The 14,213-nt window shown below is 31.5% G+C and overlaps 1 protein-coding gene across 1 annotated transcript in view; it reads left to right on the forward strand.

Annotated features, from left to right (window-relative positions):
• The window catches only part of LOC113076249 (receptor tyrosine-protein kinase erbB-4-like), a 148,110-nt gene that overhangs the window by 121,392 nt on the left and 12,505 nt on the right, over positions 1-14,213 (forward strand). The window contains exon 3 of the mRNA XM_026248908.1: positions 5,334-5,520. Coding sequence (XP_026104693.1) covers positions 5,334-5,520 — 187 coding nt within the window. The remainder of the gene's footprint in view (positions 1-5,333; positions 5,521-14,213) is intronic.

Raw genomic sequence — 14,213 nt, forward strand, 5'->3', positions numbered from 1 at the left:
TAGTATGACATTGGGGTGAGTAAACTATGAGAGAATTTTCAGTTGTTGGTAGACTATCCTTTAAAAATGCATTTAGAAAATAGAGTGAAATATCATTTCCATTGCATGCCGTTGTTTAAACAATGTTTTTCTACTTCCAAATCATTGATGACCAACTTTGATACACCAAACAATTCTGTGTCTTTAAATTGAATGTAAAACACCTACTAAAGGATGTCCATACCCTGTTCATTTTACAGATTTTCTGTTAATGTATTTGTACATAGCTAAATGATACAAGCCCTTAATTTTTGGGTGGAGTCTCTTCTCTAAAATAGACATGATCCAAAATCAGCAGAATTACTGACACTCACAAATCATCTGACAAAGTGAGAGAGTTTGGTAAAGCCTCCTGTGTTTCTAATATAAGTATTCAGCTGTTCATGTTTCTCCATGGATTTTTAATATCTACCCTGTCACAGCTGGTTTTGATCAAGCACATGTATTGTTATGTCACCTGCTACTAAAGTGGAACGAATAGATTGCATTTAACATTGACATTTATATTGTTTGCTCTTGGGCTGGAATGCAAAAAATGTGATTGCTGCCCTCTCAGATTTATGATTACCACATTCGCTCAGCGTTGATGATAACAAGTCTGGATTGTTGGCCTGCCTGCAGTAAATGGGTGTGTACTATTTATTTATTTATTTATTTATTATTTTCAGTATACTATTTTGTATGTTATTTTGTTTATACAATAATACAGAAATCCAAAACTAGTTGTTTGATTGGCGTGTGGGATTTGCATCACTTTTAGCATGCTCCAAAATATCTTATTAAATATTATAGAAATTATAGACCAATTTCAGTTTTTGAGAACAGTGATGACATTTTTGTGGGCCGAGTCTATCTAGTAGCAGTAAAAAAAAAAAGCCAGTTTTAACGTAGCAGTAAAAAAGGTAATTCTGAGTTTATATTTCAAAATTCTGACTTTTTTATTTATTTTTTCTTTAAATTACGAGATTATATCTCAGAATTTTGGTAGGAAAAATCATTATTTCTTTTTCCCTTGGCTCAGAATCATGAGTTTATAATCCCACACTTAGAACTAGTTAGAACAAGGAGAACGAGGAAAAATATTAGAATTGAATCATAACATAGGTAAATCCTATGTAAAATATTATAGATTTAAATAGTATTTCATGCTTTAATTAATTTAACAGAATATGTATTTCAGGCAACACGAACATTAGTCTGATTAGTGTGAAGATGAATGCATAAAACTGAACTCCATGACTGAACCCCATGAATACCCACTGCAAAATTTTAAAACAAATGTAAAATTCTAATGATGCCTGGAGGAAAATATGCAGGTGTATAATGTGTGCGAGCATTTGGGACGTGGGTGTGTTTGAGTCCATTTGGTTCATTGCTGCAATTGAATCGAAAAGTATCCGAAGGGAGGCAGTTTTTCTCTGTGTGAGGTGAGAGATTGTGACCTAATGTGTCTTTGCAGTGTGACAGCAGCTTGCGCCGAGAGGTGTTTGTCCTTTAATGTTGAAGCAGTGTTCCATATCTGCAAACTTCTTATATGATATTACTAGGTATAAAGGTGACCATAGGTGAGATTTTGAAAGTAATAAAAAATATGTTTAGTTTAATATATATGTACTTTACACATAAACAATACTGTTCTGAAGTTTTATTAGAAATATAATTATTTTCTGATATTATAATATGTCTTTACTGTCAGTTTTTATAAATGTATGGCATCCAGCTGAACTGTTTTTTTTTTTTTTTGATCGTAAACAGTTATAAATTTTGAAGCAGTTTTTATTAAATATTTTACCTTTCCTGTGATAAGATTTTTATATAATTTTTTAACGTTGTATGTACTACACAGGTTAGGATAAACATTATTAATAGCTCAGTCAGTCATGTAATGGAAATGTGTTTAACAAAATTAGCCATATTTATTCACATTATCTTTCTTAATGCATTGTGGCAGTATTTTTGTGAACAATTCATCAGTGTTTGTTATTCCAAGGAGGGAAAATAAATATTAAAAATATTATTTTTTTCTATTTTTCTATTATTAGTAGTAGTAGTATAGTTTTTGTATTTTGTATTTAGTATTTAGTATTATGTTTTTGTGTTTGAACATATTAACACAAACAGAGTTGTCAGTTGATTAAAATTTTGCTGATTAATCTAATGAATTGCTTATTAATCACACATTAAATTATAATAATAAATTATTATTATTATTATTATTGTAGTTGTTGTTGTTTTTACTTTTATGTTCAAGGTTTTTTTTTTTTTTTTTTTTTTTTTTTTTTTTTTATATATAATTATGTAATTAATGAAACTCTAAAACAGAAACTGCCAGTAGTTGGTGGTGAATGTATCCATAAGTCAGTGAGACTTTATATTTTTACAAGAAGTCATTTATGGTCATCGAGCCTGCATTTATTTAATCAAAAATTGAATATACTTTAAAATATATTTTATGCAATAATGATTTATTATCAATGTTGGAAACCTGTTATACTTTTCACCTGTGGTTATTTGATAAATAAAAAGTATAACAGGTTAAATAAAAATAAAGGTAAAATAAAATACAAATAAATAAATATAAAATAAATAAGCACCACAACACTTTCCAACATTGATAATAAATCAGCATATTAGAATGATTTCTTAAGGATCATGTGAGTAATGATTATAAAATTCATCATTTTAGAACAGAAATAAATGATATTTTAAAGTAGGACTATATTAAAATAGAAAAACAATAGTTTACATTTAGTACAATTTAATTATTATTTTTAAATAAAATGGAGCAGGTTACTTTTGGTATGAAACAAAGCATTTGCTTTTACGTTTTATAATTTTTAAGAAATTATTATTTATTTTTTTTATTAAGTCCACCGACCTTAATTTACTCACCTGTCTAGTTTGTTTGTCAGTGTTATGAGTGGTCATATCGCCTGTCAATCAAACTCCTGGTGAAGGGTCAATTGAGCAAAAACAGACAATATTGTGTCTAAATTGTAATACAATTTCTTATTTATTTCTTATTTATTGTTTATTTATTGTTATTTATTAACTGTTGTATAAACATATGTATAACATGTATAACATATGTAATTGTATAACATTTTCACTCGTTTTATTTGGGACAAAACAGCACTAGCGTGACATTGCACTCATTGCTCATGTGATATGTATTAATTATATCTTATGATAAATGTATGGGACAAAAAACTTTCCCCCAATCTCTTGAATTTTAGAGGAATATAGCTGCATTCTACAGTCTCCAATCAACTATAGATCAGGGCTGGGCCACTTCGGTCCTGGAGGGCCACTGTACTGCAGAGTTTAGCTCCAATCCCAATCAAACACAATTGTCTGTAGCTTTCTAGTGGTCTTGAAGACATTGATTAGCTTGTTGAGGTGACTTTGATTAGGGCTGGAGCTAAACTCTGCAGCACAGTGGTCCTCCAGGACCGAAGTTGCCCAACCATGGTATACTAGTCACTCAATTTAAAATCTTCCCTGTCTCCTGAAATCTAAAGAAATCTAAAATCTTGTCTAGGGCACCAACAGAGCCTAGGCCTGCACTGAATGGACGGTCAAAGACAGAATTCTAAATATAGCTTGTTTCTCTTGTTTCTCTGATGCATTAATCTATAGGTGAATTTGCATTGGACACTGCTGACTAACCAGCCAGTGTACATCAAAGTACTGTGAGAGCTCTAGAGAGCAGAATGCTCTGCATGCTTTCGAATTGTTCTTGCGTTACTTTGAGGTCAAACACTGATTCAAGTCAAACAGACTGTATGAATTGTAAGATGAAGTACATGGGGCAGGGTTGTTAATGGCGTTAAAAACCAGAATGTGTCATTTTATTCAGTAACTATTTAATTTTAATGTGTTAAATTTAAAGCCCTATAAGTACAAAGCCAACAAGGTGCAAATACATAAATGAGAAAGCACTGGGGCAAAACACCTAGCACACCAATTCTAGAGATTTTAATTTAGTAGTGCACTGAAAAATAGATTTATTCAGTTTGTTTTTGTTTTTTTCAATCGAGTGACACTTTGACTTATTATTTGTTCCTCATCAGTCAGGCGGTATGAAAGGTATAATCAAGATAATTACTGATTACAGACTTCTTCCTCCATTCATTGTCTCTCATGTCATGTGAAGACAATGGAAATCGTAGTTTCTGCCCACACTATGGGATGCGCTAGATTTGAGACTACTTTATCTACTAACAACTATGACTTAAACACAGATGTCTTGAATTGAATGGAATCCTCCATAATAATTATCCTAAAACTTCATAAGACTCACAAAAAGACAGAAACTGCTACAGGATTATCATAGTAGAGTGACTGGATCTGATGGAAATACGTACTACATTACTTTGAGATACATGTAAATCACAGACCTGAATGTTTACCATGGTATTACCATGCTGTATGTCCAAAAAAAAAAAGAAAAAAAGGAAAAAAAAAAAAGCATTAAAGAGATTAATTCCTTCAGTCCTCCCATTCCATTCCCATTGACTTTCATTATGTTTGTTAGTCTATACAATGGAAGTCAATGTGGACCAAAGCTCTTTGGTTACCAACATTCTTCAAAATACCTTCTTTGACTTTCCAGAGTTAAAAGAAAGTCATACAAGGCATGAGAGTGAGTAAATGATGACAGCGTTTTCCGTTTTTGTGTTGACTATCTCTTTAATGCTAAATATTTAGCAGTCATTTTATTATTGACCAATCAGAATCCAGTATCCAAGAGAGCATTATAATAATCTCTAGCAGAGTGTCACCGCGTGGACTTCCGGTGATCCTGATGGGTATACGACAGCTGTCAGTGTGTGCTTGGTCAGCTCTTCAGATGGATTTCTATGAATATAGTTCCAGTATGTGTGTGTCCGATCACTACAGCTATATCACATTCACTTCTTCTGCATGAAATAGACCTGTCCTCTGTGCCTGCTAATGATACGCAGTATGAAACAGTGATTGGATGTCAAAATGATTGATGTGGTGTGTAGAGGGAGGGTCCAGCGCTCTCTTGGGCCATTATCTCTTCATATTATATCAAGGCTATCTCGTTAGTCATGCATTTGGTGCTGCTCAGTTGCCATGATGACTGAGGGCATCGAGTCTTTGTGGAACCGAAAGCAGAGGATAAATCTCTGCTGAAAGTGCTTTAAAGTGATATCCTGTAAGAATAAATTCTGCATACTTTTGGCTACATTTCATAAAAAGGAAATTAAATACACTGGATTTTTTGCTTAAATTGTGAATCACGTTTAAAATCTCTCTCTCTGTAGTCCATCCGTGAGGTGACGGGTTATGTGTTGGTGGCTCTGAATCAGTTCGACTATCTTCCTCTGGAGAACCTGCGGATCATCCGTGGCACTAAACTGTATGAAGGACGCTACGCTCTGGCCATCTTCCTCAACTACAGGCGAGATGGCCAGTTTGGCCTTAAACAACTCGGCCTCAAGAACCTGACAGGTATTTGTGTCTGTCTGTGAGTCTCTGTTTCTCCCAAAGCAAATTCCCATCACACTTGGTTTTGTGCAGTAAAAGTCTTTAAGAAATACACAGGAAAGAGACCCACAATATATATCTGAAAGGGTGGATCAGGAATCAGTTGCTTTTAATACAATAAATTGATCGATATTTATTAACATTGATATGTTGATCAGTATGTCTTCATGTAGAAGGCAATGTGCATTAGTCATTTTAAAGATTTGTCACGACATATTAAAGAGCCACAGAACATTATTTATTGTTTGAATGTATTTTCACCATGTGAGAACATGATGCATGGCTTGTTCGACATAGCAATAGTAATGAAGGTTGGGTGGGCCTTTGCAAAGGGTCAATTCAGTAAAACAATTTTTTTTTTTATTTCTCAATATTTTTTTCTTTTTGCACTTCAATTTTGTACAACAACCTAAATCTAAGCTAAAATACTGAATAGAATAAAAATTACAAAGATTTAGTAATAATTACACAAATTCTGACTGCAAAAGAATATTTTACTCAAACATTATAATATAAAGAAAAAAAAATAAAGTTTATAATAAAATTTAAAATAAAAGTGTACCAGATAATACTCTAAATAATAAATACATTATTTAATAAATAATTCAATACACAATATTAATAAATATTTGTACAGGATATTTGTTGCAGTGGCTGACGGTCTCTCCTCCTCACTGAATAATGCAAATCTAACCACATGAGTTGTAATTATCTTTGAAATTAAATCAACATGAATTTCCAAATCAGGTTGTTTATCATATTTTAGAGTGGAACTTCAAGTTGTTTTGAGAGTCCGAATCACATTACGTAGAATTTGCTACATAACCCTTTGACCACCTTCAGATAGGATGTGCTTGATTTGATGTTAAACTCTCTAATAGGTGCTGAGTGTGAGGATGATGCTGTAGGAAAAGTGAATTCGTTTTTAACTCCCTCTCTTCACGCACGCACACACACACATAGATAGAGAGAGAGAGAAAGAGAGTACTTCTAAGCATGTTTCCCATGTCCAAGGCCTTTTTTTAATTATCTAGCTTTAATTATTTATTTATTGAATTTGTATTTTCTTATTTTATTTGACTTTTATATATATTGCATTGCATTGAAATACATTGTGAATACAATGTACAATACACATAATGAACAATGAGTCATGTTTCTTTGACCACAGCATTCTTTAAAATATCTTCATACACAGGTTTTATTTTGGGGTGCACTGTCCCTTTAACCCATAGTTGTTAACCAAATAAATAAATTGATAAGAAATATTTATTTTCAATTGAAATTGTTGTATTATGTCAGAAGAAAGAGATCTCTAAGAAACAGATGTTTCCGGATGAGTGGTCAGCTTTACAGTGTTTTCAAAGTTAGCAGTCTTTATTCATAAAAATTTGACAGTGGGATAAAGTCAAGTATTAAGAATTCCAGAGGTCTGTGTAATAATTTATGACATTACCCTGGAAAACAATAATAAAGAGGACATATTATATTCCTCCATGCCAGTATTTGCAGACTATCTGATGAATAGAGAACTCTCACGGGAGTAGGTCTCAGTATGTACCATGAAAAGCAATTAGGCCGGAACCATTAATGCATACAGATTAGAGTCCATATCAGATGATCCAGCCTGAATAATGGTGAAACAAATCCCATATCTGAGCAAAACAGCAGAACCAAGATAGTAATTGCCTTTCTCCTTTAGAATGAAAGAAAATCACAAGCTGGATTGAGAATAGATGTAGTCTAATGTTAGTATCCATATACATGTAACTGATTATCACAAATTGTTAGACATGGGCACACAGACAAAGAGATAGTTGTGTGGAGTAAAATTTGCATGTTTACCAAACCTAAAATCTTGCAGGGATACAAATAAAAGGCTTTTTTTCCTTTTACTGACATTTAGAAAATACACATATCCACAGGCTTTAGTTTTGTCCTCCTCTATCTTATCGTTGTCTATTTGAAATCATGCCAAGCAGCTGAACGCAGTCTGAAGAGAACATGTAATTTCTCTCCCCATCTGCTGGCTGTGTGTTCACCCAAACGTTTGCTAAACAGCAGCAGCGTTAGTTAGAGCAATCCTCATCACGTTAAATCATCATTTGCATTTATTCCCAAATGCAACAATTGACATATGTGACCCTGGACCACAAAACCAGTATTACATTGTATGGGTCAAAATTATAGATTTTTGTTTTATGCCAAATATCATTAGCATATTAAAGATCATGGTCCATTGTGATATTTTTTTACATTTCCTACTGTTAATATATCAAAACTTAATCTTTTATTAGTAATAAGTCATGTTTGCCCTCACAGATTCCAGATTTTCAAATAGTTATATCTAGGCCAAATATTGTCAGATAATCCAACTAATAAACCATAAATGAATGGAAGCTTATTTGTTCAGCTTTCAGATGATGTATAAATCTTAATTTCGAGAAAAAAAGAAAAAAAAAGTCACTTAAGAGGTTGAAGGTTTTGTGGTCCAGGGTCACATATAGAATATAGAAAATGAGAGATTGAAATTAATTTAATTTTCATTACAGATCTTTTAACATACAAAAGCAGTCCACATAAATTGCTTAAAATTAATAGGCTAAACTATTTTTACACCTTAAAGTTGGCACCATGATGATGGCAATTTGTGTATTTATTTTCTTGTATAAAAAAAATAAACATAAAAAAATAATAATTTTAAAATATTGTTATTGCTGTTCTTGTTGTTGTGGTTATATTTCAATAGTAATAAAATTTGAAGTCACTCTGAGGCCTCAGTGGTTGAGAACAACTGTGCTATTCTAGAAAGGCTCTTTCAGGCCTCCTTTATTGTAGGTATGTGTGATTTTTATTGTCCACCGGTTCAATGTTTATTTTCATGTATTTATTGCTGTGTGTATGTGGTACCAGTCAGCCTTCGAGTGAATGAAATCACCATAGCCTGCATACGTTAAAATGAATGTGCTTGTTTACAAGACAGTATGAATACATATATTTACCGTCTCAGTGATTGTTAAGCCCTGTTTATTATCCATGCTACTGTAAACCATTACAGATTATTGATAGTTACAAGTCTCATCAGTTAGTTTGAATCCTCATCTAGATGCATGTTCACAGTATGTTTGATTATGAGTCATGAACTGCATTTTTTTATTATTTTGTTATAATGTTCTCTGAGGTTCACTTTGTAATGTTTGCATTATTTACATCATTAACATCATTATTTAGAAGTATAGCCTATTTTATGTCCAGTTTTTGAGCCTCTGCGAAACGGTCTTTTTTTATAGGTATTCAAAACTCGCAAGAAAACGCACAGTGATTTGATTGGTTAACAGTAACTATTACATCATAAAGGGGCACATTCCACAACCTGTCATTTTGGCAGACTGGCTTCAATAAAAGCTGTTTTTAAACTAACAAGAATGTTTTGAGTTTTGAAACTTACAGAATGTTTTTTTTTTTTTTTTTTTTTTTTTAATACATTGACCTTTTATATGTCAAAAGATCAAGGGAAATTTGATTTCTCAGTTCATGATGCCTTTTGATTAAATGAGCAGTCTCGATGTAACTTCCCCCCACACACTTCTAAACATCAGTGAGGCTCATGTTTTTAGGTTTATTTTTTCCACCAGTTAATGCTAGGTGTTCATATGCTGCACAAACCCTTCAGTTCAAGGTGGATGTCATTCTAGCCCTGTTTAGCCTACAGTCATTTTAGTGTTTTTGTCTGGGTTTGTTTTGTATTTGCTGTGCTAAATAATGATTGCATTTGAGCTATTACTCCTACATAAACATGACCTTTACACATATTTACTAAGGAGATAGATATCTCTCCTTTATGGTTCAATTGCATGATGTATTTATGTATTTATTTTGCTGTTGTTTTTTATGTATTGTTTAATGCATCTCAAGTAACAGTTGAGAAAAAAAAAAAAACATTTTACACAAAATTAAGAAAAACATGCATTATTTTATTTTATTTGGCTTCTTTTTAAATTATTTTAGAAAATTGCATTTATATGTTATTAAAATCTATTTAAGTTTAAGATTAAACTTATTTTGTCCAATGAATTGTACCATTCGCGTTAAAGATATAATGCATGATCACCTTTGATTTGTTTGTTACCATGCATCTGAATTAACAGTAAAGTTAAAAAAAGAAAATTTAATGCAAAAAATTAAGAAATAAAAAAATGCAATATTTTTTTTATGTTATTTAAATTTATATAGTATTATTTAATAAGCTTATTTTGTCTTAATGCATGGTTCTTTTAAATAGAGAATTATGTTTTAAAGTAAAAAAAAAAAAGAAAATAAATACCGTTTTAAATATCTAATCTTAAATCTTTGAAGCAATATAAATTCAATAGTTTAAAGAAAGGCAACAAATTACTTGCAAAATTACTTTATTTTGATGTTTCTATCCATTTGAATTGAAAGTCAGTTAAAACCAAAAATTATTTTACTTTAACATGTCTATGGCGATGCAGTCACTATTACTCAAGGCAACTTGACAGTGCACAGATATCTGTGTCAGTCGTCACAGAGAATAACTTTTAATATTGTTTTAGTGGCATCATTCCTGATAGCAGATTGTGGAACAAACCCAAATTCTATAGACAGCAAACTGCCAGCTTGACAATTCCTAAAGCCTTATATACATAACATGTATAAAGTATTAGAAACATTTTGCTTTCAAGGCCCTTCAGACTGCATTCGGGCACCCAGAATAGGTGGACATGAATTTTTAAAATATGATCTGAATTTTAAAATTTGCAAGTCAGCCAGGGCTAGCTTATTAACATCTTGGAGCTTTGTCATCTAACATCTTCAAATGTACAGTACGCCGGCAGGGGTTGGCAGTAAATATTCAATATTTTAATAGACTCTCAGTCTATGAAGTTCCTGGCAGCTCCTGAATCAATAAGAACGTGACATGTTACTAGAAATTTGGACATTTGGAGTTGTTTTGCACTAGGAAATATTTCATTATAAATATTTGGATGGATAGAGGTATTTTAAACTGGATGAAATTAATGACAATAACTCAATTGACCACAAAACAGACTTTTACATTTGGTATGTGACCGCTTTAGTGCAATGCAATGCAAACAAAAATATATTTAGTTAACACACATTTAGCTTGATGTGTATGTTTAACAGTGCTTAAAAACTTATTTTATTTAATCTAGTGGTCAAGGCACTATTTTTCTTTTTAGTTACTACTAAAATAACTAAACTGAATAAAGTTAAACAATTAATTAAAATAAATAATTTAAATTTCTTTCAAAATATGAAGAAATTAAGATACATTTATTTGACATCCTTATTTAACTACAAATACAATAAAATACAATGAAACTAATGCTGACCCTTTTATACTGGGAATTTAGAACTTAAAGTGAAAAAGCTAAAGTGAAATGTCGTCTCACTAGTCTGTGAGAGGAACAGCTCCATTAATAATGAATCTAGTATCATCATTATGCAGCAAAATGTTTAAACTACACAGAATCTCGCAGCTTCAAACACAGCTTTACTTTTTAAAAACATTCCCCCATGAAACTCAGCTAATGTCAGCTATTCTTGAAGAATATAATCAGCGGATGTTTGGGGGGGGGGTCATCTATTTACTCCTAAAATGCTAAAATAAATATTGAAAAAAACAAAAACAAAAATTGTGTAAAAAAATCATATCTTCAGTGTTGTTTTAGCACATAGCAGCAGAAAAATGGACAATTGTGTGTGATGAATGTTTCTAATGTATCAGCTTATGCATGGTACAAAAAAAAAGGCAATTTGAAAGGATGGATACAAAAAGGGGGAGAATCAAGAATGTGTCCTATGTAATGATTTTTTGTATTGCCTACATTGTAACACTGGCTGCTAGAAAATAAAAATAAGGCATTTAATTAGGTTTATGTTTAAAACAGGCAAAATAATCTACAAATACAATGAAAATATACTTTTTAATTTAATTTTGTCACCTGAATTTATCTTGTTTTCAGAAAACATATTTATAGAAAATAATATCAAAATAACAATTTTATACATCCAGTGTTTGACTGTTGTGATTACAAAAAATGTATCTTTCCTAATGGGACGTTTGAGGCAGCAGGTTTTTAGTGTTTCATCAGGTTCCATGATGTCTTGTTACACCAGTAATTGTATTATTAGTTGTTTTTTATTATTATTGTTAGAAAATGAAGACAAGATAACAAAATAAGCTGGGTTGTCAAGTTCACATTTGAGCTCGTGTTTTTACCCTCCGTGAGGCTTCAGCCATATCAAGGCTCCTCCAACCCTCCCAGTCTGCCCCCCTGAGACCCTGCGGTTGGCTGTGATTTCTGGGACACTCTGCTATCTCTGCCAGGCAAACTCCCCTCCCTGTGTAGCTGAATAATGAGATGCATCATGAGGTGTGGCTGAATGGCAGCGGGAGAGAGTGATGGAGGACCATGGGTCATGGTCTGAAGCCTAAGTAGAGGATATTAAGGGCCATTAACTGACAGCGACAAAGTGAAACAGATCAATAAGAGTTGTCATGTACTGTGCAAAGCTGAGGAAGTTTATGGTTTATTATTGGAGCATCACTTGTCTCCTAGTCAAGTTTGGGCCGGAGAAGTTAATGGATCTGTGAGCAATTACAGTGCTTTATATGATTTGTCTTTGTCCATATAAAAAAATGGAGCACGGAAGACAGTTTAATTCATTCACTGATAATTGTTCCTGTTCATGAAATGAAGTAGTTAATATTCAGACACTTTACCTGCATGTTTATCTTTAACCGCATGAAAACTGATTACTTGTCAATGTAGAAAGACAAAATCTTATTTTTTAATTCATTCATAAACCTGCTCTTGATGTGAAGCTTCATGCCTCCTCCCCATATGAAAAAAGTATGTTCTCACAACGTTTACCTGAAAATATTATCTCTGAAGGTTGTTTGAACATTCAAAACTTTTTTTGTTGTTGTTCTTTTTTTTATTATTATTATTTTACATTTTAACAATGCTTTTTTCTGGTTATGTGAACAATAAAGGAACATTCAATTTAATAATTTAATAATTTTGCATACATTAGGGTAACATTAATTTTGCATGTTCTCTTAAATGAAACAAGTAATAGCATAAAAAAAGTCAGAGAAACATCCAACTAAAAATTTTCAGTAGAAAAATGTCCATGGACAGTGTAATATGATAAGGCACTGACTGTTCAAATTTGTTGTATTTAATATCTATATTAGACAATACTGATCTTAGATGTAAAAAATATATATTATTATGATTATATATATGCATACTGTACACATATATATATATGCATACTGTACATATATATATATATGCATACTGTACATATATATATATATATATATATATATATATATATATATATAAATGACTATATTTATTTTAATATAACCATGCTTAATGCAGGTTCTAGAGAAAACACATTAAAAAGCATGATTGGCTCTTTTACCATGATTTTTATTTATTTATTTTTATTTTTTGTGTGATTATTTTTCTTCATGATTATTTTACTTTCTTATATGTAAAGCACTTTGAATTACCGTATGAAATGTGCTATATAAACTTGCCTTTCCTTGTTAAAAATAGAATAAAATATATAATAATTTATTATATAAAATACAATTTGCTTCAATCAGTCTCTGCAATATAATGCTTGTCAATAATTTCAGTATTTTATATGTTATATTTCATACTTAGAATTTAACAGCTTGTTTGTACTATATATATATATATATATATATATATATATATATATATATATATATATATATATATATATATATATATATTTTTTTTTTTTTTTTTTTTTTTTTTTTTATTATTATTATTTTTTTTTCTGTGATTTTCAATTGATATAGAAATGGTGCACTGTGCTCATCTTTGACTCACAATGTATTTGTGCCATTTAATTGACTGAGTTATGTTTACAGATGGAGGCAGACAGTTCATGTTAAGAGGTGTGCAATAATGTCGCTCAATTTCTCTGGTTTATTAGGACCACAGTACTGTATGTGCAATGTTTGCCCTTCAAATGACTTCTTAATAATATATTTTTATACATTTTGATTAAATCCACTTTTTTTCCCCAGTAAATTTTCCTTCAAAGTAACTTTATCATTCCTATTCTCTCAAATGTATAGCATTCTCATTTAAATATAGATTTATTACATTTGTTGTTAAAGCTTTTTCTCCGCCTTCTCCGTGAAGGAACTGTGTGCAGATGAATTCATCAAAGAGATGTTAATGATGTGAAGTGTTTCACATGCAGGCTTGGTTTCCAGCTGTGAATGTCAAAAGTGATTCTTTAAAAATGTGTTAATATGGTCTGTTGTTCCATTCACAGGCTCAACTTTTCCCCCTGCACACTCCACTTCCATTATCATGGAAGTGCTGAAAGAAAATGTAAATATTTCACTTTCATTCAATGGAAGTGAAATTGTCATGTTAAAAATACCCTTGATCATGGCTGGGTTCATTTTGAATGCAGGAATGATGGCTCTGAGACCTGCTAATCTCACAGTGCTGGTCAATTAGGTTTTTTGAGATATTGAACAATATGTTGTCAAAAATAAATGTGCAAAAAATCTAACTTTACCTTGTCGCTAGGTCAGTAGCCTAAACATT

This window comes from Carassius auratus, unplaced genomic scaffold (assembly GCF_003368295.1).
Source record: "Carassius auratus strain Wakin unplaced genomic scaffold, ASM336829v1 scaf_tig00019392, whole genome shotgun sequence".
NCBI classification, from domain to species: domain Eukaryota; kingdom Metazoa; phylum Chordata; class Actinopteri; order Cypriniformes; family Cyprinidae; genus Carassius; species Carassius auratus.